The 26,539-nt window shown below is 38.4% G+C and overlaps 2 protein-coding genes across 3 annotated transcripts in view; one reads left to right on the plus strand and one right to left on the minus strand.

Annotated features, from left to right (window-relative positions):
• The window catches only part of CENPC (centromere protein C), a 70,161-nt gene extending 50,478 nt beyond the window's left edge, over positions 1 to 19,683 (minus strand). Inside the window, exons 1-5 of the mRNA XM_066387789.1 lie at positions 19,273 to 19,683; positions 13,555 to 13,601; positions 11,099 to 11,172; positions 10,281 to 10,375; positions 4,586 to 4,685 (exon numbers count right to left, since the gene is read on the minus strand). Of these exons, the coding sequence (XP_066243886.1) occupies positions 4,586 to 4,685; positions 10,281 to 10,375; positions 11,099 to 11,172; positions 13,555 to 13,601; positions 19,273 to 19,668 (712 nt within the window). The 5' untranslated portion in view covers positions 19,669 to 19,683. The remainder of the gene's footprint in view (positions 1 to 4,585; positions 4,686 to 10,280; positions 10,376 to 11,098; positions 11,173 to 13,554; positions 13,602 to 19,272) is intronic.
• Positions 19,684 to 19,711: 28 nt separating this feature from the next.
• STAP1 (signal transducing adaptor family member 1) overlaps positions 19,712 to 26,539 on the plus strand; it is a 60,053-nt gene continuing 53,225 nt past the window's right edge. The window contains exons 1-2 of one of the 2 annotated variants that reach the window (XM_066387791.1): positions 19,712 to 19,985; positions 22,589 to 22,727. The gene's annotated coding sequence lies outside the window, so the exon portion shown is untranslated. Of the gene's footprint in view, positions 19,986 to 20,349; positions 20,421 to 22,588; positions 22,728 to 26,539 lie in introns of those variants that run through there. The other variant, XM_066387790.1, reaches the window with a different exon arrangement.

The following is a 26,539-nucleotide window of genomic DNA, read 5'->3' on the forward strand; positions in this document are numbered from 1 at the left end:
TCTGTTTATTTCTGTCATGTTATGAAGAAGCTAATTTGGGCTTTTTCATAACATGGTGCCTGGGTTCCAAAAGGGCAGAGGGGGAGGGCAGGGTCATATCCTAAGAGGAAAATGAGGGAGCCAAGCAGAAGCCCTATAGCCTTTTATGATCTAACCTTGGAAAGTCACAGAGTATACATGTCCCACATCCCATGATACATCATAAATGTATAAAAAATACTAAAACAACATAATTGACATTTATAAACAAGCACACTCAATAACACAATATAGATTTTCAAGCAACCATGAAACATCCATAAAGACAAACAGTATCCCAAGTCATAAATGTTCAGACATTTAAAAAAATTAAAATCACATAGTGTGTGCTATGCCATAAAGAAATCAAGATTAGAAATCAGTAAGAGGAAAAAAAGAGGAAAATCCCTGAACACTTGGATTAACACACCCCCAAATAATGAATGGTTAAAGAAAAAGTATATTTAGAAATAAAAATAAATAAAAATGAACAGAACACATCAAAATCTGTGTGATGCAGCTATAGCAGTGATGAGAGGAAAATATATACCACTAAACTGATATACCTGAAAAGTATATTCACTTAGCATAATGTTTTCAAGGATCTTCCATGTTATGGTATGTGTCAGAACTTCATTACTTTTTATGGCTGAATAATATATATTATACTGTATATATACCATGTTATTTATCTATTCAAAAAAAATTTGTTTTGGTATTTTTCTGAAGTGAGAAGTGAGGAGGCAGATAGACTTCCACATGCGCCTGACCAAGATCCACCCGGAATTCCCACTAGGGGGCAATGCTCTGCCCATCTGGGGTGTTGCTCCATTGCAACCAGAGCCATTCTAGTGCCTGATGCTGGAGCCAACTTTGCTCCAGTGGAGCCTTGGTTGTGGAAGGGGAGGAGACAGAGAGATAGAAAGGAGAAGGGGAAGGGTGGAGAAGCAAATGGGCATTTCTCCTGTGTGCCTTAGCCAGGAATCAAACCCAGGACATTCACACACCAGAACGACATTCTACCACTGAGCCAGTCAGCCAGGGCCTATCCACTCAATTCTTGATGGACATTTGTTTCTACCTTTTGGGTATTATGAATAATGCTACTATTAACACTCAGGTACAAGTATCTGTTTGCATCCCATTTTCATTTCATTTGAGTATTAACCTTAACCTAAGAGTGAAATACTAGGGTCACATGGCAATTAAATTCTAGATTTAATTTTTGGGGGGACTACCAAACTGTTTTCCACAGTGGCTGCACTGTCTGACATCACTCCCAACAATGCACAAGGATTCTAACTTATCCACATTCTCATGAATAATTGTTTTCCTTTTTCAAAAAATTAATACCAGCTACCCTAGTATGTATAAAGTGGTATCTTATTGGGGTTTTAATTTGCATTTCTCCAATTACTAGTAATTTTCAAGTCCCTTGCTCATTTTTTAGTTGAGTTTATTTCTGTTATTGTTGAATTGCAGGAATTATTTATATATTCAGGATGTACACCCCTTATTAGACAGACTATTGGCAAATATTTTCTCCCATTCTGTGGGTTATCCTTTTTATGGACAGTGTCCTTCAGACTAACATTTTTGAAGGACATAAATATATAAAATACATTTTCATGTAGAACACCCAAATAACATAAAAATATGAATTCTCACAAAATTATGATTAAATACTATTCTAGTTAGAATTTCAACAAAATTTTATTGGGAATTGAATAAAACTAAAAATTCATAGGAAGGAAGAAAGACCTGTGAATTGCAGGGGACTAGTGAACATAAAGTAGTGAATATAAATTATATCAGCACATTAAAAAAGATGTTAAAGATGAAAATCTATCATATATGTATACCAATGATTTTCAATCTTTTTTACATTTGAGGACTGCTGAAAATAGGAAAATTTTTTCAGGGAATTCTAAGGCAGAAATCACCCTGAGCTTAAGCAAATTTGACTAAGATCAATAGGTGATTTAACTCTTTTGCCGAATGGCATGAAATATCTGGCAGACCAACCCATGGACCAGAAGCTGAAAAACACTGATATATATCATTGAATAAGGCAGACCTTTTAACCAGAACAAACAACTCAAAATCTATGCAAGTCATACATTTGACAATGGAAATATATTAAATTTATCCATCATATAGCTAAAGATACTACAAGCAAAATCCGTAACAGTCAAGGGATCATTTAGAAAAATATTGGTCTTACAATTTACAGATGAATGATTACAGATATTCAATTCAAAGAGCTCTAATAATCAAGAAAAATAAATGGGCAAGGGATACAAATAGACAACTCAGATAAGAGCAGATGTAAATAGCCAATACACTTATACAAAGGTGTTCAGTCATAATCATGAAAATAGATGAAGTGACAAGATGATTTAATACTTGGATCAAATTGGAAAAAAAGCAGAATAGTAAGTAATCTATCAGAAGAAAGGTACTTCCTTACAATGTTGGTGTAAAAGAAAACTGCAAAAAAAACTCTACTAAAACTGTGTATGCGTGCACAAACACACATTCACGTATGCTTTCATTTAGGTACACTAATAAGGTATGGAAGGTTACTTTAGTGGGATAAGAGCAACAATTAGAAATTTCTTTTAAATCTTTGACTCCTATTTCAATGAAGGACTTTTCTAATTTGAAAAATGTAAACAAAGAAAACTTTAAAAAGTAGCAGCACATATAACTGACTAAAGTAAATGGGACAAAAAGAAAAAAGAACAGTGACTATGTATATACAAACATCAAATGATTATGATATACATCTGAAACTAATGTTACAGGCCAATTAAACATTATCAACAAAAAATAATTATTTTATATGCTCCAGATGCTCATGGAAAGGCCCAAAGGAAGAAATTAAGTCTTCCTGCCAGCAACCAGTCCACATGACTAAGTCATCTTGGAAAAATATAGCCCAGTCAAGCCTTCAGATGACTAAAACCCTGCCCAACATTTTGGCAACGAATTCATGACAGATTTCATGTTAGAACCATCTAACTAGGCTACACTTAATTCCTAGCCACAGAAAATGTGTAAGACAAAAACATACACACACACACACACACACACACACACAGAGTGTCCGTAAAGTCATGGTGCACTTTTGACCCGTCACAGGAAAGCAACAAAAGATGATAGAAATGTGAAATCTGCACCAAATAAAAGAAAAACTCTCCCAGTTTCATACCTATTCAGTGCAATTCAATGCGGGCTCACGCACAGATTTTTTTAGGGCTCCTTAGGTAGCTATCCCATATAGCAGGCATCCCCAAACTATGGCCCGCGGGCCGCATGCGGCCCCCTGAGGCCATTTGTCCGGCTCCACCACACTTCCAGAAGGGGCATCTTTCATTGGTGGTCAGTGAGAGGAGCACTGTATGTGGCAGCCCTCCAACGGTCTGAGGGAAAGTGAACTGGCCCCCTGTGTAAAAAGTTTGGGGACCTCTGCATAGCCTCTACAGACTCATCACTGACTGATGGCCTACCAGAACAGGGTTTCTCCACCAAACTGCCGGTTTCCTCCAACTGCTTATCCCACCGAGTAATGTTATTTCTATGTGGTGGCGCTTCGTTATAAACGTGCTGATATTCATGTTGCACTTTGGTCATGAATTTGAATTTAGCGAGCCACAGAACACACTGAACTTTCCTCTGTACCGTCCACATCTCGACTGGCATGGCCGTGGGCTGCTCCGCTCTATACACGGTGTTACATCATCATCTGCGCATGCGCACATGCTGCCACATCATCCTACAGAAACTGGGAGAGTTTTCCTTTTATTTGGTGCAGATTTTACATTTCTATCATCTTTTGTTGCTTTCCTGTGACCGGTCAAAAGTGCACCATGACTTTACGGACACACTGTATCTTTATTCTTGTTCTAAAAGAAAAATCAGCCTGACCTGTGGTGGTGCAGTGGATAAAGCATCGACCTGGAACGCTGAGGTCACTGGTTCAAAACCCTGGGCTTGCCTGGTCAAGACACATATGGGAGTTGATGCTTCCTACTCCTCCCTTCCTTCTGTCTCTGCCTCTCTCTATCTATCTATCTCTCTCTCTCTCTTTCTCCCCTCTCTAAAACAAATAAAATCTTAGAAAAATCAAAATATCAATAACAAATAAATAAAAGAAAAATTTATTTGAACACTACTAAAGCTATAGTCCCCATAATAATTCTTTTTTAATGTCTCTTACCACATCCCAGTAAGCAATGTCCCTACCACTAAAGCAAAGAAACAATCACATAAAACCTCCTTTTCACATTAAGAAAAAAAAACTACTAAAAAATGGACTTGAGAGGGACTCAAAAACAACTTCATTTCACAATTCTGCCTAGACTTGACCATGACCTTGTCACTCAAGCCAACACAAGTACTACCTGCAACATTTCTGACTTTTTAAATATATCTAATGTATTACAGAATAGTCCACCTGAAACTTATATAATTTTATTAACCAATGTCACCCCAATAAATCCAATAAAAAAGATAAACAAACAAATATATCTAGAGAGATAACACCCACAGGCCTGCCACCAACCTGATGTGCTGCCATCTTCGCTGGGTTCTGTCGGGAACCGCGGAGAGGCTCCTTTCTTTCTTGAAGAACCTGGGACCGACTTTGACTGTGATATCTGGCACTGTGCATAAAAAAAAGAATACAACATTAAATCTACTCTATTAAATTACCAATTCTGATAAAACATACTTGTTTTTAAACAAAAACATATTTAAAAATAATAAACCAGCTGTTAGAACTGTATACTTAACCAGCGTATATAACTAGAAAACAATTTAGCATTATCTAGTAGTTGAAATTTCATATAATCTATCACAGAAACAATGCAGCTCTGAACTGCAAAAAAAACCTATTCTAACAGAAGATTGACTAAATAAATCATGGCATAGTCATATATATAGTATCACATGCACAATAATAAAATGAATAAAGTACATGAAATCACAAATACAAACGATTAATCAAAAAAGCAAGTTGAAGAAGTATGATACATAATAATCCCATTTATGTAAAATCCAAAATGGATGAAAAAACTGGTTAAACCAGGGAAGAAAAGCAAAAGAACAAGATCAGAAAGCAGCATAAAGATGTTTCAAAGATATTGGTGTCTCTTACATTAAGAGATGGGTACATCATGTCCACTTACATTATTTTTACTTGACTGTTTTTCTTAAATGAGAAGTGGGGAGGCAGAGACAGACTCCCGCATATGCCCCAACAGGATCCACCTGGCAAGCCCCCTATGGGGCAATGATCTGCCCATCTGGGGCCATTGCTTCGTTGCTCGGCAGCCAAGCTATTTTAGCACCTAAGGCGAGGCCATGGAGCTATTCTTTGCGCCTGGTAACAACTTGCTCCAACTGAGCCACGGCTACAGGAGGGGAAGAGAGATATAGAGAGAGAAGGGAAAGAGGGATGGGTGGAGAAGCAGTGGTCACTTCCCCTGTGTGCCCTGACTGGGAATCGAACCAGGGACATCCACACGCTGGGCCGATACTCTACTGTTGAGCCAACCGGCCAGGGCTCACATTATTTTTAATATCTTACATATATTATATATTTTATTTTGTAAATGTGAAATACACCAAATTTTAAAATTCTAGGAAAAGGAAGTCTCATTCCTTTATTGCCAGTAGGAAAGAAAACTAGTAAACCATCTTGTAGAAAAAATTGACAATATTTAACAATTGCACTTCAAATGTGCATACCCTAGAGAAATTCAGTTTACAACATATGCACAAGGAAGCATGAACAAAGATGTTCAATACATCACTGTGATAATGAAATGGTGAAAACAAGCTAAAAATATCAAGAGGGGAATGTAGAAATAATAAAGCACTGCACTGGTGTTCAGTGGAGATACTATAGAACTCAATCACATTAAAAAAAAAAGTTTCACTACACCCTGCTCCCTCTTGAAACCTCATTAAGGATTTTTTAAATGTATAAACCCAGCCTGACTGGTGGTGGTACAGTGGATAGAGAATTGACCTGAGACACGGAAGTCCCAGGTTCAAAATCCCGAGGCTGCTGGCTTGAGTGCAGGCTCACGAGCTTGAAAGTGGGGAGCTGGCTTGAGAGTGAGATCATCAACATGACCCCATGGTCAGATATGAGTTGATGCTTCGCACCTATCTCTCTCTCTCTCTCTCTCTCTCTCTCTCTCTCTCTCACACACACACACACACACACACACACAAAAGAAAAAATATATAAACCCAGAAGGATGATAGGAAAGGGAAGGAAGTAGATGAGAGATGTCAACAAACATTAGGTTGAAAAGCAACTCAGTAGAAACTAATCAGCTCATGAAGAGCAGAAACATGCTAGCCATAGAGAAAGACCAGAAGCAGACAGATTTATGTTTACGGAAAAAAAGCTGGTAAGATCAGTAATTAGAAGTACAAAGGCACCTTTAAAAGAGGGGTCCAGGTGGGGCCTGCAAACAGAAGAGTTGTTTAAAGTACACATAGGAAGTAGTAAGAATTTCAGCCTCTCCTCTCCCAACCCTAGCACAAGGTTAGATGTTTCAGAATCAGGGACTGTGAACCACTGGCATGAGATACAGTTGAAGGTAAGAGTAATACACTAAAAACAAATATATTAAATAGAAGATTTCAAATTGCACCATTCCTTTGCCCCAACTGGCTGAGAATACTTATGGTTAGAATCAGACTCCTAACCAAAATAGATTTCTTTGTCAGAAAAATGTACCAAGCCAAGAGGAAAAAACCTCCAGTTATTAATACCCAGTTATCTAAAATGACATGACCCAGACAGATCATACAACAGTGAAATCTGTTAGTGCACAAATTTTACTGCGCAAATAAATAGAGCTTCCAATCACCATTTTAATTTCCCACTGTTTAATGAGGAGACAGCTAAGGATCACTGGACATTTGACAAAGGACTCTTAGCATGAAAGTCAATGAGCAAAGTAAGCAAAAAAGTACTTGCAGAAGCAGAAACAGTTAAAAGAAATCTTTAAAAAGGAATTACAGAAACCTATATCAAGGAATACCATAAAATTTCAGATTAAAAAGATGACATGATCCTAAAAGCTTACAAAATGAAAAAATATTCACTCACAAAAAAAAAATAAATCAAGGATTCAGAATGAAGTAATATACCATATTTGAAGCACACAAAACACAAAAGCTTAAAAAAAAAAAAGAACGTCTTTAAAAAGCTGAAGAAATGTAATTTACAATCCAGAATTCTGTACCAACCCAAATTAACCATCAGGGTAAAGTCATACTATTTTCAAACTTTTTAGGTCTTAAATTCTCAGAAAGCTACTAAAAGATGAGCCCCATCAAAAAACCAGAAAGCAAGAAAAAGGAAGACTTGAGATCCAATAAATATGAGCTGCAAGCAGGAAAAAAGAGAAGGGACTTCCCTGGATACACCTATGTGTATATGGCAACACCTATGTGACAAGCCTAAGGGTGAAAAAATAAAAAAATTAAAATAAATTATAAAAAAGAGGAGTACAGAGATCTAGGAGGGATACCTCCAGAAAAAAGAAATGAAAATGATAAATTACATGGCATATTTACATAGACTGAAAAGATGTTTATAATTCTGTCACAAAAAATAGTGATAACTTGGCAGGAGGGGCAAACACACAATATGGTTTCAGAGATGTGTTGTAGAATTGGGCACCTGAAACCTGTATAATTATGTTAACCAGTGTCACCCCAATAAAATTCAATTTAAAAATTTTAAAGAAAAGAAAAAGGCAATAAATTATAGTCACAGGCACACAGAAAATCAACAAATGGTAAAAGCAAGACAATTAAATCAAGAAAAATTGAGACAATCAAATGGCAAAACAAACTATGGTACATTCATACCATGAAATACCACTCCGCAATAAAAAGAAGTGACTTACTGATACACCCAACAACATGGATGAATATCCAAAGAAATATCCTGAGTGAAAAACTCAACTCCAAAAAGTTATATACTACAGTATTTCCCCATGTATTAGACGTTTCCATGTATAAGATGCACCTTAATTTTGGGGCCCAATATTTGAAGAAACAAGTATTACATAGTTATTGAACTCAGATTTTATTCATCATATAATTCATACAACTCCTCATCACTGTCAAAACTCCCATCCATTTGCTTGACCTCATCTGTATCTGATGACGAATCATTGTCTTCATATATTGCCTCATCCTCAGTTCCATCTATGGCATTTGAAATGCCACACTTCTTAAATGCAAGTAAAAAAATCTACAACCACTGTATAAGATGCACCCAGTTTTTAGACCCCAAATTTTTCAAAAAATGGTGCATCTTATACATGGGGAAATATGGTATATTACTCCATTTATAGTATATGTTTGAATGACAAAATTGTAGAAATTTAGAACAGAAGTTTCAAGGGTTAAGGAGGGGGTAAAGCCAGGAGGGAAGTGTCACTATAAAAGGGTAACAGTGATGGGATCATTCTCTATCTTCTCTGTATCATTGTGATATCCTGATTGTGATATGATTACTAGTCTTGCAAGATGTTACCTTTACCCTAGATAAAGGGTAAATGGGCTTAAACTCTCATTTCCTACAGCTGCTTCTACATCTACAATTATCTCAAAAATAAAAGTTTAATTTCAAAAAAAAAGTAAAGGCCCCCAGTAACACTTCTATAGAATAGGTTCTCCTCCTCTCCTTTTAAGCAGATTAAATTGAAGTGATCAGATCCTCTCTCAAGAATTGAGCTGTGTCAGTCCAAGATGAAGTTTTAGTAAGACACAGTCACTTGTAGTCTGCCCTGTTCTTCAGAATGAGCTCCTGGGTGATTGAGAGCCGGTCTGTTTCCTTAGCCCTAAAAGATTGTAAGATATGCAGTTCATCCTTTTGGAGGTTTTTGCTAAACTTTTTAGCCTTTTGCCCCATACTGTTTCAAAATCAGACAAATCTTTCTTTGTGGTGGGTCCCTCTCTTGCAGCAGGACTTTGTATTCTTAGCATACCAAGTCTGCATATTCACTCCACCTTTTTGGCCCAGAGTTCTACATCACTCCAAAACTTACAAATGTTCTGTACGGAAAAGTGGCTGTCCATTTGGAGTGCCTCTGGATTCCACTTTGTCATGTCAGCCCTGCACAGCTGACAAAAACTCTACTTTCCCAGAGTAGACTCCTTCTGTCTGGACCGACCTAAAACCTTTAGGTTTTGTCCAAAATTAGCCAATACTCTCAGGGAAGGAACTAACAACTGTCACCTCATCTTTTAAGGATTCTTCTCTCTTTGGAATTTTAGTTCACCTAGCCCTTGTTCCTTCCATAGCTTCCCATGTCTCTCAAAATATGATTTGTTTCCATTTTAATCTTTTTTTAACCAGCAGGAGTGCTGGCCTATTACAATCTGTTACATATGACCTAGAACTCTAGCAAAACCCTGAAACCAAAGCCCTACAAGACTTTCAGAAAAGAAAAAAAAGTTTTATTCATGAGCATTAATGCAAAGATCTTAAATATTAGCAGAGCAAATCAAAAACAGTTAATACTGTGTGACCAAGTCAAGGAATCTTAAAAAAAACTGATTTAACTTCAAAAATCAATCTCATATGTCACACTGGAAAAGGTCTGTCAATTCAGAAAGAAACAGCTCTGTGTTCTTTCCTTACAACCAAAAGGCCATATATATATTTAATTATTTGTAATGCAAGTTTGTAATCAATATTATTCTAGGATTATATGATTTTTATCTCCAATTAGTATTGTACTTTTGAATACTTTCTCTTCAACCATGAATTTCAAAAAACTGTATTTGAAAGTCTGCCATATTGTAGAGTAATATCAATCTGTCTTCTTAAGCTATGTAATCGATAAAATATTAATTTCCCCGTATAGCAATAGATTGCTTTGGTTTTCAGAAAATAGCCAAATTGTCAACCTAAATTAGAAACTTCAAAAGTTGCCCACTTTCCTAAAAACCTAATTTGAGTATTATTTTAGAAGTGATAAATTGTGTTTTAATTTGATAATTCCAATTCCCAGACCTCCAATTTCAAACACAGGAAATGTCAAATCAAAGTGTTCACGAATACCTCCAAACTTTATTTTTTAAAAATCAATGGAAATATAAAATTCCTTTTTAAGACTAAGATTTACAAACAACCAAAAGGTACCTTACTACATTGTGTATTGCTTCACTCATTAAAACATTAAACCTGTACCTACCAGCTTTTCTTTTTGACTTACCTCTCTGCTTGGTGACGGAAGACAAGTGTCTTTTTTTTTAGGTGTTGAATAAAGCACTGATTTTGCAGGCTCTATGTTAAAATCACTGGCAAGACCTCAAAAAAAAAAAAAAGAAATTTTTAAAAATGAAATACACTATAAAGTCATTTAGTTTCAATTAAAAGCCCTATATGACAGATTAAGAAGTCTGTTAAAAAAAAAAAAGTCTGGTGACTCTTTAAACACAATTAGCTTAAATGAAGTATAGACATTAATTCAAGTTCAAACAATCACAGAAGGCACCAGGAACTAGGGGAAAAAAAGGAAAGATACTGAAGGAATATATGTCAGAGCTTATATAGAAAATACTTTTCCATGATCTATGTTTATTTCTTTGATTGGCCTGTTTTCTTATTCCAGTCAGTACCTTCTGACACTGATCAGTACTTAGAAAAGTTCTTGCCATAATTTAGCATTTCTTTAGAAACTAATGTATATCACCAAACATTATTTCAAGCTTTCCAGTGACCCCAAGAATTCTGCACATTTATTTCTATTACACGAAATACTTTCTCTTATATATGATCATTATTTATGAATATCCAGACTAAGGGAATCTGGTGAGAACTAAAGAGAATGACAATTATTCTCCTTTTTGCCAATATTATCCTCAGGGTACCAAAGATACATGAAGGATAGCACATGTACTCAAACTTCTTGGGAAAATATTTTATAATATTTAAATGCTGAAACATATTTGCTGCATTTGATATTAATATGACAAATTTATATCTTCATCCATCCAGACCCTCAAAGTCCATATGGAAACGAAGCCTTACTTTTATCTTCAAAGCAGTCTTGTAAGATTACCATTAGGTTCTGGCCTTGCCTCATATTAATAATGTCAAGTGCCCTAATAAGAAGGAAAGAAGGAAAAATGTTAACATATCATTCAGAAGTTATTATTTTGGTTACCACCTATTCTGTAAATTCTCTATTTCCTAATTATAAAACGTTAATTTACTTAATCGGAAAAATATCACCTTTATTCTCTAAGGACAAAACAAGTAACTGAAAGTCCAAATGTTCCCTGAAAATTATGCAAGGAAGAATGTCATAATCTACAGTAATAATTACACTTCTTGGTCAAACAGCCACATCTAAAGCTATTTTAGGCTAATGTTGTATCTAAACAAGAACATAAATTTTTTGAACAAATTCATTCAGTCCTTAACTGTTTTAATAAAGACTGTGTCACAAGTCCTAACAGCTCCAAGTAACATAGTCTTTTAACAAGTTTTTCAAATGTACAGTACTTTTGATTCAATATCATTAATCTTAACAATAGTTTATAAATCATATAAACTTTCAATTAAAAATTGCTTTGAAGCCTGCCCTGTGGTAGCGCAGTGGATAAAGCATCAACCTGGAAATGCTGAAGTCGCCAGTTCGAAACCCTGGGCTTGCCTGGTCAAGGCACATATGGGAGTTGATGCTTCCAGCTCCTCCCCACCTTCTCTCTCTGTCTCTCTCTCCTCTCTCTCTCCCTCTCTGTCTCTCTCTTTCCCTTTCTCTCTCCTCTCTAAAATGAATTAAAAATTGCTTTGAAGCCCTGACTGGCTGGTTCAGTGGTAGAATGTCGGTCCAGTGTATGGATGTTCTGGGTTCGATTCCTGGCCAAGACACACAGGAGAAGTAACCATCTGCTTCTCCATCCTTCCCCCTCTCACTTCTCTCTTTCTATCTCTTTCTATCTCTCTCTTCTCCTCCCCTCCTGCAGCCATGGCTCTACTGGCCCTGGGCACTGAGGATGGCTCCATGGCCTCCACCTCAGGAGCTAAAATATGGTTCTGGTTGCAACAGAGCAAGTGTAGCAGATGGGTAAAGCATCACCCCCTAGTGGGCTTGCAGGGTGGATCCTGGTCAGGGCGCATGCAGGCGTCTGTTTCTGTATCCCCTCCTCTAATTAAAATAAAAAAGTAAAAGAAACAAAATTCTATTGAAGTCATTCTAAATTCACACGCAGTTGTAAGAAATACAGGCCCTGGCTGGTTGGCTCAGAGGTAGAGCATTGGCCTGGCGTGCGGGAGTCCCGGGTTCAATTCCCGGCCAGGGCACACAGGAGAAGCGCTCATCTGCTTCTCCACCCCTCCCCCTCTCCTTCCTCTCTGTCTCTCTCTTCCCCTCCCACAGCCAAGGCTCCACTGGAGCAGAGTTTGCCCGGGTGCTGAGGATGGCGCTGTGGCCTCTGCCTCAGGCACTAGAATGGCTCTGATTGCAGCAGAGCGACGCCCCAAGATGGGCAGAGCATCGCCCCCTGGTGGGCATGCCGGGTGGATCCCGGTCGGGCACATGCGGGAGTCTGTCTGACTGCCTCCCCGTTTCCAGCTTCGGAAAAATACAAAAAAAAAAGAAATATAGACAAGATCCCTTGCTCCCTTTATAGTCTCCCCCAAATTTCAAAACATTTTGCAAAACTTTAGTATACTATCAGAACCTGGATACTGATATTGATACAATACACCAATCTTAATTGGATTTCTCTAGTTCTACATATACTCAATTGTGTGTATATATCTAGTTCTATACAATTTATCATTTATGTAGGTTCAGATATTTCCACAAGTTAAGATATTGAACCGTTCTATCGCCACAAAGATCCTTCTAAGACCCTTTTATAGCCACACCTTTTCTTTTAGCCCCACCAAACAAGCTGTATCTTTTTATTACTATTTAACCCTTTGAATAGTGAGTTTTTTTCATGCTCACTGACTCCGGGGAGTGTTTTCTTTTTCAAAAAATGAAATTAGTTCCAGTTTTATCAACTTAAAATCATGTTTGTTTGATAACCAATTTATGGAAACAAAAAGGACATACATTAGCCTTTTTTAAATGTTGCCTTACACATTTTTTTAAATAAAAATTTTGTACAATTATAGTCTGGATGGTCAGGAGATATGAGGACATACATGAACATTTGTACTGCTTAAAGGGTTAATCCCATCGACACAGTGCTTTCTTTTTCTGTGGGCTGTCATCAGTGATAACTGAAACTGCCTCTTCCTGTTCATTTATCAGATGAATTTCTTTTCCCACCACCACTATGTCATTGTATTGCTTATATTACTATTTGTTTGTTAATATAAAATAATTATATAAAATGTCTATACTTAGTGGACATAGAAATCATTATTTTAGTCAGAGGTAATAGTTTTTCCTTTCTTCATTTAAAAATTCTGCTTTTTAAAGATGAAAAGAAAAGTCATCTTAGACGACATATAAGTGTATAAATCACCTGGGAGATCGGCAAAATCTTCTTCTGTAGCCATTTTTGAGATGATCCTGGAAAAAAAAAAAAGTAAATCATCAATTTGGTTTCTTTGTTTAAAATATATTCAAATACAATTTATTTTCAAAGTAATTTCAGCAATTGAGCATGTCAGAAAATGTTATTCATTTATTCACTGAGCAAGTATTTGTTAACTGACCATTACAACACTATCAAGAGGAATTCTCAGTTGTTTCCAAACCTTTGCTTGCACACTTTCCTCACCCTGGGATTTATTTTCTCTTCTTCCCTCTCTTCCTTCACACCCCTCCCCACACCTTTCCCATCATCAAAAGCCTAAGTATCTGGTCTTCCAATAATTAAAGTTGGTTGAATAACAGTATCTATCTACTTATCTCCTTTCTCTGTAGGTAGATCTCTCTAAAGTAATATTAAAGGATTAAAATGGCATAAAACAAAAATGAAAAGAAAATAGAAGAGAGGACTATCTATGGACAAACAAATTTAACAACTTTCTGGAATATGGAAAATAAATGGAGCATAACCTATGCCTAAATAAGCTCAGAGAATACTGTCCTTTATGAGGAATGAAGTTGATATGCCAAGGAGAAAGCCATTATTACACAGAACTAGGAAACTCAACAGCTGAAGTTGGAAGAGTTAAGACAGTGAATAAAAACAGAGCAATTAAAAGAAAGCTTATACTCAGAACAGTAGACCTCTACTACGCTTACCCCCTTAAACACAGAGCTCAAATACAGTATCCATTGTCTCAGTCTTAAATACCAGCATGTATGGATTACTAGACATTTAAAAGGCTCTAAAACAAGACAATCAAGGTATAAATTTTAAAAATGAAAAAGAAAAAGGTCCAGGAGGAAAAGTAATATAAAGAGAAAGAAAAAAACTTCAAATACAAGAAAACTCATTATAATCAGTACCTTCAACAGAGATTTGAGATAATACTGGACTCAAAACTAAAGTGGCATACTATGAAAACTAAACACAAAGCAAGAACAACTCTTAATAATTAAAAACATGATTGTCTAACATAAAAACGCAATTAATTATAAAAACAAAGTATATTTCGGGGAGAGGAGAGAACAAAGACAAAGAAGAGATAGAAAAATAAGGAATAAAACAAAGAAGATACAATAATTAAGAGGTCCAGCCTGACCGGGTGGTGGCACAGTGGATAGAGCGTTGGACTGGGATGTGAAGGACCCAGGTTCGAGACCCCAAGGTCGCCATCTTGAGCGAGGGCTCATCTGGTTTGAGTACAAAGCTCACCAGCTTGGACCCAAGGTCGCTGGCTTGAGCAAGGGGTTATTCAGTCTGCTGAAGGCCCGCAGTCAAGGAACATATGAGACAACAATCAATGAACAACTAAGGTGTTGCAATGAGCAGCGAAAAACTAATGATTGATGCTTCTCATCTCTCCATTCCTGTCTGTCTGTCCCTGTCTATCCGTCTCTCTGACTCTGTCTCTGTATTAAAAAAAAAAAGAGGTCCATCTTCTGATCAACAGTCATTCCAGAAAGAAGAGCAACAACAAAAGGAGTCATATTTTAAGGAAATATAAAATCCAACTTCCCAATTCTGTAGAATATGGACCAGCATAATAAATGTAAGACCCATATCTAGGAACATAACAATAATATCATACTTCAGAATTGAGTATAAAAAGATCCTCGCCTGACCTGTGGTGGCGCAGTGGATAAAGCGTTGACCTGGAAATGCTGAGGTCACCGGTTTGAAACCCTGGACTTGCCTGGTCAAGGCACATATGGGAGTTGACTAAGACTCCAAAACCATCCTTAACTCTGTTTCTGGCAATATTGGTTGTTGTGTCTGTAACAGTAAGCAGAACTAACTACTCTTACTGAACTTGTATTCCTAATCCTCCTTTAAATAGACCTGTTCATTGGAAAGACACCCCTTTTTTCTGTTTATGTTAATAATTCTGTTTGGCTGCCAGGACCATTTGATAGCCGTGGACCCGTAAGGCCTGAGGAAGAAGGACAGCTTATATCAAATGGCACTGTGGACTCAGACAGATTACCCATTTATATAGGTGCAGAAGATCATTGCTTAAATATAAAATCACAGGGTTGGTTATCTACTATACAAAATGGGTCACATCACCTTATTCTATATATATTACAAGGGTAATCCTTTCAGACTTATGTACGCCTACCTTGTGTGTTCATGATTGGTCCTGTGTTCTAGAATAAATCAATTAATCTCATTACCTGTGTGAATTGTTCATTTTATACATGTCTCAATTTCTCTATTAATTATAATCAATCTGTTGATTCTCTGTATATACTTAAAGCTAGAGCAGTAGTCTGGATCCCTGTTCAGAAGCACAGACAATGGCAAAACTCATCTGAAACGTAATTAATAGATGAGGTTCTAAAAAAGATATATGTGACACTTTCAGAGAAAAACTGAAACTGCTTTCTAGTATACCTTTATTAAGCAGTACTGCTGATGGATTGTCTGAACTAAACCATTAAACATTTGCAATTATTAGGAGCTTCTACAATAAGCACATTAATTGTCATTGCTGTTTTGTTTTTATATTTGCTTGGTCTAGAGAAAGAGCAGAAGCAACTTGTGTTGTTCTGGAGGACGAGTGTCCTCGTACACCATAATGTGGCAGAATGAGTTAAAAAAAGGGGGGGGATGTTGGAGGAAAGCCAAAGCACAGAGCACTGAGTGACTTCCTGTTCCCATCCTGAGAAAGTGAAGGTTGAGAACAAGCATACATGACTGAAGGCAGTCGCGTCCAGGGAAGGCTCCAGGACGTGATGCTTGGCCTTCCTTGCTGGAGCTTTCTGCAGGTCAGGAATCAGACAGCAGATGGTGTGGTGTTATGTCTCAGAAAGGGCAAGAGAAATCTAATCGGTTTTGCAAAACTAAATAATAAAATTGTACACTGTATTCTGTTTGTTAGTTTCTTATGCATGATGTCATGTTTCTGCTTAATAAATTGGATAACTGATCTCTCTAAGGCACCTCAATCCTGGAGAGATTGGGGTCCTCCACTTGCAGTATTGTTGCTGCCTCATTCCTTTGTGGTTCCTCTTCATGAAACCCTGAATACTAACAATAAAAATTGATTTCTAGAGAAGAGGGAGGGAGGGAGAGAAAGAGAGGGAATCAGAAATATGAATTTCTTATTTATGGATTCATTGGTTGATCCTTACATATGCCCTGAGCGGGGATCAAACCTTGCAATCTTGGCATATCAGGGTGATTCCTTTAACCAACTGAGCTAAGTGGCCAGGGCACAATCAATTTCAATTTTAGTTTCTTCCATTCCCTGTCACATTGTTTCTCAAAGAAAATAATATATATACAATTCATCAGGATTTCTAAACTCCAGCACTACTAACATTTTGGGCTGTATGACTTTTTGTTGTGAGGGCCAATTCTATGCATTGTAAGATGATGCTCAGCAGCCTTCCTGGTCTCCACCCACTAACGCCATCAGGACCCATTCATCCATCCCTCTCAGGACAACCTGAAATATTTTCAGACATCACTAAATGTCTCATGGGGGCAAAACCATCCCCAGTTAAGAACTACTAATGTGCAGGCATGACAGAATAAACTCTCCTCTCTCCCCTTGTCTTTTAAATGGATTATGACTCAAAGTGAGTTATTAGAACTAAAAGGCTCTAAACAGCTCTAAGATTATGATAGGCATTTGAAAAATAAACTGTGGTCAAGAGAATGGGCAGACAGGCAGAATGTAAGAAAATATTTGCAAAAGACATATCTGATATACAAAGAACTCTTAATTAAAACTCAACCATAAGAAAACAAACAACCCAATTAAAAAATAAATGGGACCAAGACCTTAACAGACACCTCACTTAAAAAGATAGAGACAGCAAAGAAGCATATGAAAAGACGTCCTCAGGGAAATGCAAATTAAAATAGTGATACCACTACACACCTATCAAAATGGCCAAAATCTGGAACACTGACAACTCCAAATGCTGGGGAGGAGGTGGTGCAGCAGAATTCTCATTCATTTTGGAATGCAAATAGGTATAGCTAGTTTGGAAGACAGTTTGGTGGTTTCTTACAAAACATTCTTACCATGTAACCCAGCAACCGCGCTTCTTTGTATTTACCCAAAGGCGCAGACAACTTATGCTCACACAACCATTTGCACGCAGATGTTTACAGCAGCTTTATTCACAACTGCCAAAACTTGCAAGCAACTTCAGTAGGTGAATGGATAAACTATGTACATCCAGACAATGAAATATTATTCAGCATGAAAAATAAATGAGCAATCTTAAATGCATATTACTAAGTGAAAGAAGCCAATCTTAAAAGGCCACATAGGTATGCTTCCAACTATATGACATTCTGGAAAAGACAGTATATGGAGACAATAAGAAGACAGATCAATGGTTACTGAGATTGGGGAGGAGAGGGATAAATAGCAAGTTCAGAGAATTTATACGGCAGTGAAAATACTCTGAATGATACAATCATGGATATATGTCATCCATTAAATATATACTTGTCCAAATTCATAGAATGCACAACAGCAAGAGTGAACCCTAATGAAAACTATAACCTTTGGGTGATAATGGGTCAAATTATGGGTGATAAAGTTCATCAATTGTAAAAAAAAAATGCATCACTCTGGTGGTGCGGGGTGTTGATAACAAAGGTAGCTATGCATATGTGAGGGCAGAGGGTATATGGGAAATCTCTGCACTTTCCTCTCAATTTTGCTGTAAACCTAAAAATTTTTTTTATCTTTTATTTATTTATTTATTCATTTTAGAGAGGAGAGAGAGTGAGAGTGAGAGAGAGAGAAAGGAGGAGGAGCAAGAAGCATCAACTCCCATATGTGCCTTGACCAGGCAAGCCAGGGTTTGAGCTGGTGACCTCAGCGTTCTAGGTCAACGCTTTATCCACTGCGCCACCACAGGTCAGGCTAAACCTAAAAATTTTTTAAAGGTTATTTAAATGGTAAATTTTATTCCCCTTCCCCAATATTCTTTTTTAAATTATATAATGCAGATAATGTATGTGCTCACAGTAAAAAGTACACATTACACCACCCTTGCATACACATTTCTTTACGCAAACAAATACAAGTATATAGAAATGGGAATACCCCGATGCTGAAGACTTTCTTAAAAAGGGAAATAAAGCAGAAATACAAGTGTAGAACAGGGTGTGCCGCGGGTCGTGTAATACATGGCAACCCAGGCGAAGTATGAGATCCAGGCCGGTGAGAACCAAGGGCGTGCAGAAACAGGTAAACAAAGCCCGAGATCCCTCCGCCGCCGTCCCCCCTCGCCCCTTTCCCAGCTGCCCCTGGGAGAACGTTATCCCAACCGACTGCTTCCCCCCAAGCCGCTTCTCCGGACCGCCGCGTCCCAAACAAAGAGGCATTTCAACCGCTCTACGGCCAGGACGTTATTTGGATGACTAGGTACCGGAATTAGGCTTAAAAAGTCGAAATCACAAGACTCCCTTAAGAGAAAGATGTCATCACAGCCGAAATGACGACCAGAAGCCTTGACAAAACAGGTAAATAAACTCTGGCTATTTGGCAAACAATCACTGTTGATCTCCACACACTCGCGCGGCCTTCCCACAGAAAGCCTCAAGAGGTCACAGGCTGGGCCCAACGTGTCCCCCGCCGCCTCGCGTCCGAGGTCCGAGGAGGCCGCCCGCACTCACCAGACCGGACGCAGCCATCCTCCGGCCGGGCGCCGTCCGCGCCCGGAGTCGGTAGGGAGCGCCCACCGGGACGCGGTTCGAGGAAGCGCAACCCTGACAGCGTCCACAGGAAGCAGCTAGGCGGCGAACCAGAGGCGCCGCCGTAGGAGGAAGCGGAGCACGAAAAGTTCGAGCCAACGGGAGCGCGCTCACCGGGACCTCCCATTGGCTCCAACCCTCACAAACCCTGGGGTAGGGCCGTCTCCGTAGTTTAAAAGGAGCTGCACATGCGCAAAACGACCCGCACAACCCAGGAGAGGGAAGGCCGTTAGAGGCCGGCCCCTCGTTGTACCCTCCCACGGTTCCGCCCTTCGTAAGCCCGCCCCCACCTTCTTTCCGTAGCCCCGCCCATCGCATTGCCCCGCCTTCCCTTAACCCTCCGCGGAAGCTGGCCGTGAAACTGCGCGTTTACTTCTCCGGCACGGTCTTTGGAAGTATCTTTGCTCTTTGGACATATTGTGAAACTTCACTAGTTCTGTTTTAGAGTGAAAAGCAATACTTTCTATTTTTTATTAAATGCGTGCATCCGCAACAGAATGACATGTAAAGATAAATCATTCAAGTGTGATGTCCTGAAAGGACTAGATCGAGGGTCTTGAAACCTGCTTAGCCTACTGGGCTAAGACAAAGCCTGGCACCGTTCTGGGTGTTTTCTTAATTATATAATGGGAAAGGTAAATTAGATGCTCTGAAGACTTCTTCTGACCTGTTTAATGATTCTATGAAATTGTGTCCTCTATTTTTATGTTAATAAAATTTTTCAAGAGAATTTTAACAAAATACATTACTTATTGATTAAATTCATTAAGTTAAGACCATTTTTTCTTATTTTGTGTGTGTCAAATAAGTTTGTAAAATGTGTTATTTGGTTTTGTTCACTTTTATTGTTAAAAATGGCACTGCCCACATGCGGCTGCTGATTTACCTTCATGCTTGGGAAGGGGCTTGGTTATGCTAATGTGTGCTGGAGGAGGGACTTTCACCCTAAAAGTTTTTCAAGGACTAGCTAGGAGGCCATTTTTGAAAGAAGACCATGTTGTTGCTGGGAGGGAGGCCACGTGGTGGCAGAGAGGAACAAGCAAGATGGCAGGAGCTGAAGGGGAACAGAGGTGAGGGGCTTTGTGAGCTCTGCTGGACTGGTGAAGTGGAAGCCTTTGATTCTAGGGAAAACCAGAAAGATTCTCCTGGTTGTGGAACAGGAGAACATGTGAGTAGGTTTTGGTGCCCCATGTATTTGTTTTTTACTTGTTGGCCTGTATGAGTGTAGAATACAGGATGGCTCACCAGTTCTTGGCTCCATTGTTTCATTACCATCTGTCTGAATTAAATGGGAACCTGCACGAGCCAGGCGGCTGTGATGGTGGCCTCAGCTATTAGCCCTACAGTGTGCATGTGTATAAAGGGAGGTTACAAATTAACTCTGAAATTTGACAAGTCTGAGTTCCTTTATAGTAAAGTGACCAATTGTCCTCCTTTAAGGAGGACAGTCCTTCTTTTGTAACTTCCATCCTCCCTTGAAAAGTGTCCTCCTACATGTCCTCCTTTTTGATATTGGAAGACTGATGGTCTGTATTCAATCCATGCAGAGTCGCTCCATTGCATGTGATGTGACATGACGATTTGTCAAGGATCAGTACAGTGCGGCCAGACACAATTATGGAGGCATGCGCTCTGCGCGATATACCAAACTGCGCAAATGGCTTTGTGTACTTCTTACTAAAACACAGCTTGGCACATATGACATTGTAGACTCATGATTATTTCTTTCTCAATGAATATTCAAGCACAGACAGGTAAGCACAATTCACGTCTTATTAATTCATTATTTAATAATTTCCAAATACATATAATTTTATTTACAAGTATTTTCCCGAAATTCAAGTTCTAAAGTGGAAATCTAACCTCAAACCATATCTATTAATAATGCATTTTGATTAAATAGTTGCATAAAACAAATTTTTTAATTAGAAAATGATAAATACACCCAAATATCACTCCAAATTAGTGGTTTTGTTTGATATTTATTTTTACTAAATGAGTACTTTTTTCTTACAATTATTATTAAAAATTAAGTCATGTAAGCATAATTACAATATAAAATATTAAAAATGTTTTTATTATGCATTTATATTGTGTATTATTGTTGCAATGAATAAAATGTTTATTTACGATATTGTTTTCTTCAATTTATTTTTGTCCTCCTTTTCATTGTAAAGAAGTTGGTCACCTTATATATAGGCCACTAATTCTGCCATACTGGGCAAGTTAATGAAACTGTTTCTCAATTCCCTTGCCTATAAGTAGGAATAATATTGAAGTTATTGAGACATTGTATTAATTCCTTTTAAGATCTAGGTGAAATGCTTGAAACATAGTAAGAAATCAATAATAAATAATGAAATTGGTGTTATGATTTTTTAAAACTTGGTCCAGCAGAAGTTTTGCCAATCAGGCTACATCATACATAGTACTGTCACATTTGGTATAGATAATGGTAAAAACTATCATTTACTGAGTGTGTACTATATGCCAAGTTCTATTTCATACGTTCCCATGCAGTAACTTATTTGTTAGAACATTCCTATGAGAGAAGACAGCTAATATTCCCATTTTATATATAACAGAACTGGGATCAGGTTTAAGAAACTTGCTCAAGCCTGACCAGGTGGTGGCACAGTGGATAGAGCATCGAACTGGGATGCGGAAGACCCAGGTTCAAGACCCCGAGGTCGCCAGCTTGAGCGCGGGCTCATCTGGTTTGAGCAAAAGCCCACCAGCTTGAGCCCAAGGTCACTGGCTCAAGCAAGGGGTTACTCGGTCTGCTGAAGGCCCACGGTCAAGGCACATATGAGAAAGCAATCAATGAACAACTCAGGGGTTGCAGTGCGCAACGAAAAACTAATGATGGATGCTTCTCATCTCTTCATTCCTGTCTGTCTGTCCCTGTCTATCCCTCTCTCTGACTCTCTCTGTCTCTGTAGAAAAAGAAAAAAAAAAAGAAACTTGCTCAAGATCATACTATCATTAAAGGGCAGTGCCCTGTTCTTCTGACTCCAGAACTGAACACTTAATTATTGCAGGAATCAAAGGAGGACAAAAACGCCCCGGACAACTTGATGAAGGAAACAGGATTTATTTAGCTGGTAGAGCTGCGTGACCCCAAAAGAGGCAACAAAACACGTGCTCCCCAGAGTTAGATTTCTTACATCTTATATACCTTTACAGCTTTAGCTTTCATGTAACAAATGCCCGATTTCTATGACTTCTTTGTTTTCAGACCTACATGACTTTCATGTCTTATGGAGAGGAACAGGAGAGGTTGCTGAGGGTCTGACCTTGATAATCCTATCACTCATTCTTACTGGAACTGCAAGTTCATTTCAAGGAACTGAAAACAAGCAAGGTCCACAGCCATGGTTTGTTATATTTCAAACTTTTCTGTCCGCCCTTGTTCCCTCAGTCAAGAACACTGAGGTCACAGGCTGGGAGGCCAGACACTGCAGGCCTCCCTCTCCTCTGCATTCTTCTGGTTTCTCCTTCTTCATAATCACTACACTTTTACCTCTGATGGGGATAGTTTAGCAAGCTCAATTATAGCTGTAGTATAGGTCCACATGTAAAATTATATTCCTCTGCTTCTACTGGAAACAGTAACTCTCAGAGGCATTTTGAGAAACTTGTAGTGCAGTGACATGCTGGTGTGAAATTCAGGGCACACAGAGTAACAGGGATTAACTAGTTTTTTTGAGGGAATATAGAGTAGCACCCTTATGAAATCAGAAAAGTATGGAGATTCCATTGTTCCCAAACTTTTCGGTTCCCTCTAGCCCCATCAAAATAGGGTAGCTAGTTGATTAATGTTTATATTATAAAACCCAGATTTGTCATTTTAAACCCCCATGCTACTCAAAATACATCAACTCACTTTTTATGAACTGCTGTGATAAATGACTAAAACTTTACATTTTCATTACAACTACTTACTCAAGTAAAGTGTGTGTTTGTGTTTATGTATCTGTCTATGGAAGTATGTGTATTAGAAATGTATATGGGGAATAAAATATCCAGAAATTTAACTTGAAAGAGAAGTAGAAATTTTTAATTACTTATGATTCTGTGTAGATAATTTAAATTTTGGAATCATTAAAACTTCCTTAAAGAATATTTTAGACCTTGTAAATTACACTACAAAATTAATTTTCTCTAGAAATTATAACAGTTGTAGTTTTAATTTAAAATTTGCTGCCTGACCTGTGGTGGTGCAGTGGATAAAGCGTCAACCTAGAAATGCTGAGGTTGCCGGTTCAAAACCCGGGGCTTGCCTGGTCAAGGCACCTATGGGAGTTGATGCTTCCAGCTCCTCCCCCCTTCTCTCTGTCTCTCCTCTCTCTCTCTCTCTGTCTCTCCCTCTCCTCTGTAAAATGAATAAATAAATAAATAAACTAAGCTTTAACAACAACAACAAAAATTTGCCAATAAATTACTAAATAAATTCATTTGTATAATTTTTAGTTTTGTTTGGTTTTTTTTTTTCATTTTTCTGAAGCTGGAAACAGAGAGAGACAGTCTGACAGACTCCCGCATGCGCCCGACCGGGATCCACCTGGCACGCCCACCAGGGGCGACGCTCTGCCCACCAGGGGGCGATGCTCTGCCCATCCTGGGCGTCGCCATGTTGCGACCAGAGCCACTCTAGCGCCTGAGGCAGAGGCCACAGAGCCATCCCCAGCGCCCGGGCCATCTTTGCTCCAATGGAGCCTTGGCTGCGGGAGGGGAAGAGAGAGACAGAGAGGAAAGCGCGGCAGAGGGGTGGAGAAGCAAATGGGCACTTCTCCTGTGTGCCCTGGCTGGGAATCAAACCCGGGTCCTCCGCACGCTAGGCCGACGCTCTACCGCTGAGCCAACCGGCCAGGGCTAATTTTTAGTTTTTTTAAATATAATTTTTTAGTTATTTTCTTTTTACTGCTAAATATTGGTCCATCTGTTAATATATTCACTTTAGCCTTTTAGACAAAATTATCCTCAGGTGGAAAGGCTCTATTAGACTGTAATATATAGATTAGTTAATAAAATGTGCTTGCAAGATGCCAATAGGTGGCAGCAATTTTCACACAAACGCACACAGTTACTATGCAATGGGTCCTTAAGGTCTGCATTGAGTCCTTAATTCCAAAGTACTAAATAAATTGACTAACCTTTTAATTTCCTAAATTATCTCTGATTTCCACCAGATAATTACGATATGGGTACTGAAAAGAAAATAATTCTGAGATATTCTACATTAAATTACAGTGGTCAGAGAGTGAGAGAGACGGAACTGTTAGTTAACGGCTGCAGTCCAGCCAACAAAAGCCTTCTCACATTCCTATTTTGCCTATTGGGATGTCAAATTTATTTCCATAGATTATTTTAGCCAGGAACAATCTAACCCAGGGGTCTCTGTTTGTTGTGTACATAAGGGATTTCCAAACTCTGCACTCAGCCAATCCACAATTCTTTATGCAGACTCTGCTATCCCAGGGCTGGCCGTGCTTCACCTTCCCTCACCCCTTTGCCTACAGCTCATGTAAATTCTTTCAGACTACCTCTTCTCCCCTTCTCCTCGCTTAATGTATAAAAATGCTTGCAAAACTCTGGGATAATTGACATGCTGTCTTTTCTGCCCAGCCATGTTGTTGGTGGTTTAGACTCTAGCCCCAAGACCAGTCTTGGATAACATTGTTTGGCTCAATCAAACCTTACTTAAAAAAAAAAAAAAAAAAAAATTCAGCCTGACCAGGCAGTGGTGCAGTGGATAGAGCGTCGGACTGGGATGCGGAGGACCCAGGTTCGAGACCCCGAGGTCACCAGCATGAGCCTGGGCTCATCTGGTTTGACCAAAGCTCACCAGCTTGGACCTAAGGTCGCTGGCTCAAGCAAGGGGTTACTCGGTCTGCTGAAGGCCCACGGTCAAGGCACATGAGAAAGCAATCAATGAACAACTAAGGTGTTGCAATGAAAAACTGATGATGGATGCTTCTCATCTTTCTCCGTTCCTGTCTGTTTCTATCCATCCCTCTCTCTGACTCTCTTTCTGTCTCTGTAAATAAAAACAAAGACTTTAGTCATGGAAGTTAAAGATTCTTAGTTTTACAGTACTTATTAACAAACATTGTTTTTTTCCCTTACAAGTTTCCATAGAGAAACAGAAGTCATAACACAAAAACATTCACAATTGAACTGACCTCTTAAAAATTAGTTTGTATTCAAACCCACTCCTACAGTTTAACATAAGCATGTATCCTAGTTCATCATCACATTGGATCACCATCTTTTTGAAGTCAGTCTCACACTGGTTGTCAGATACTGTAAAACAAAACTACACAAAATACTGTGTTAATTGATTGCAAAGTGAAAATGAATATCTTGCAAAAGACAAATGGCTTCAAAAGATTGACAGTGCTACTCAAAAAGTTCTAAAATTAAATGCAAAGCCAATGACAAATGCAGAGTTAGACCTGTTAACTAGACAAGCTGGATGATATTCAAGGGATGCTCAAAACATCAAAGGTTAACATCACTAGTCAGCAGAGAAATGCAAACCAAAACCACAAAACAAAATTTTTACTTAGCAAAAAGTTAAGTCCAATGTTTAAAATGGACAAAATATTGAATAGACATGTCATCAAAGAGTTTCACATGGCAATTAAGCACAAGAAACAATACTCAATACCATACATACTTACTAGTATGGTATAAAAAAAAAAAGTGCCAGTAAGGAGGAGCAGCAACTGGAAATCTCATACATGACTATTACAAATGCAAAACAGCACAGACACTGTGAGACTCTTTGGCTGTTTCTTATAAAATTTAACACCCACTTAACATATGACCCAGCAATACCACATTTGGGTATTTCCTGAAAAGAAATAAACACATGTATCTACACAAAGAATTGCATACCGATGTTTATAGCAGCTGTATTAATAATGGGCCCAAACTGGCAATATGCTCATCAACTGCTGAATGAATAAATTGCAGAATATTCATACACTACAACACTCCTCAGTAACAATAATAAAAAATAAAAAAAAAGACTGACACATGCAACAACAGAGATGAATCTCAAAAGCATTGCACTAAGCGCAGAAGAAGCCAGACATCAAAGGCTATCTGCTGTGTTATTCCACATATGTGACTACAGAAAACCATATGAACAGAAGTCAGGGATGAAGTGGGATGGATGGAG

Source organism: Saccopteryx leptura, chromosome 5 (genome assembly GCF_036850995.1).
Source record: "Saccopteryx leptura isolate mSacLep1 chromosome 5, mSacLep1_pri_phased_curated, whole genome shotgun sequence".
Classification (NCBI taxonomy): Eukaryota; Metazoa; Chordata; class Mammalia; order Chiroptera; family Emballonuridae; genus Saccopteryx; species Saccopteryx leptura.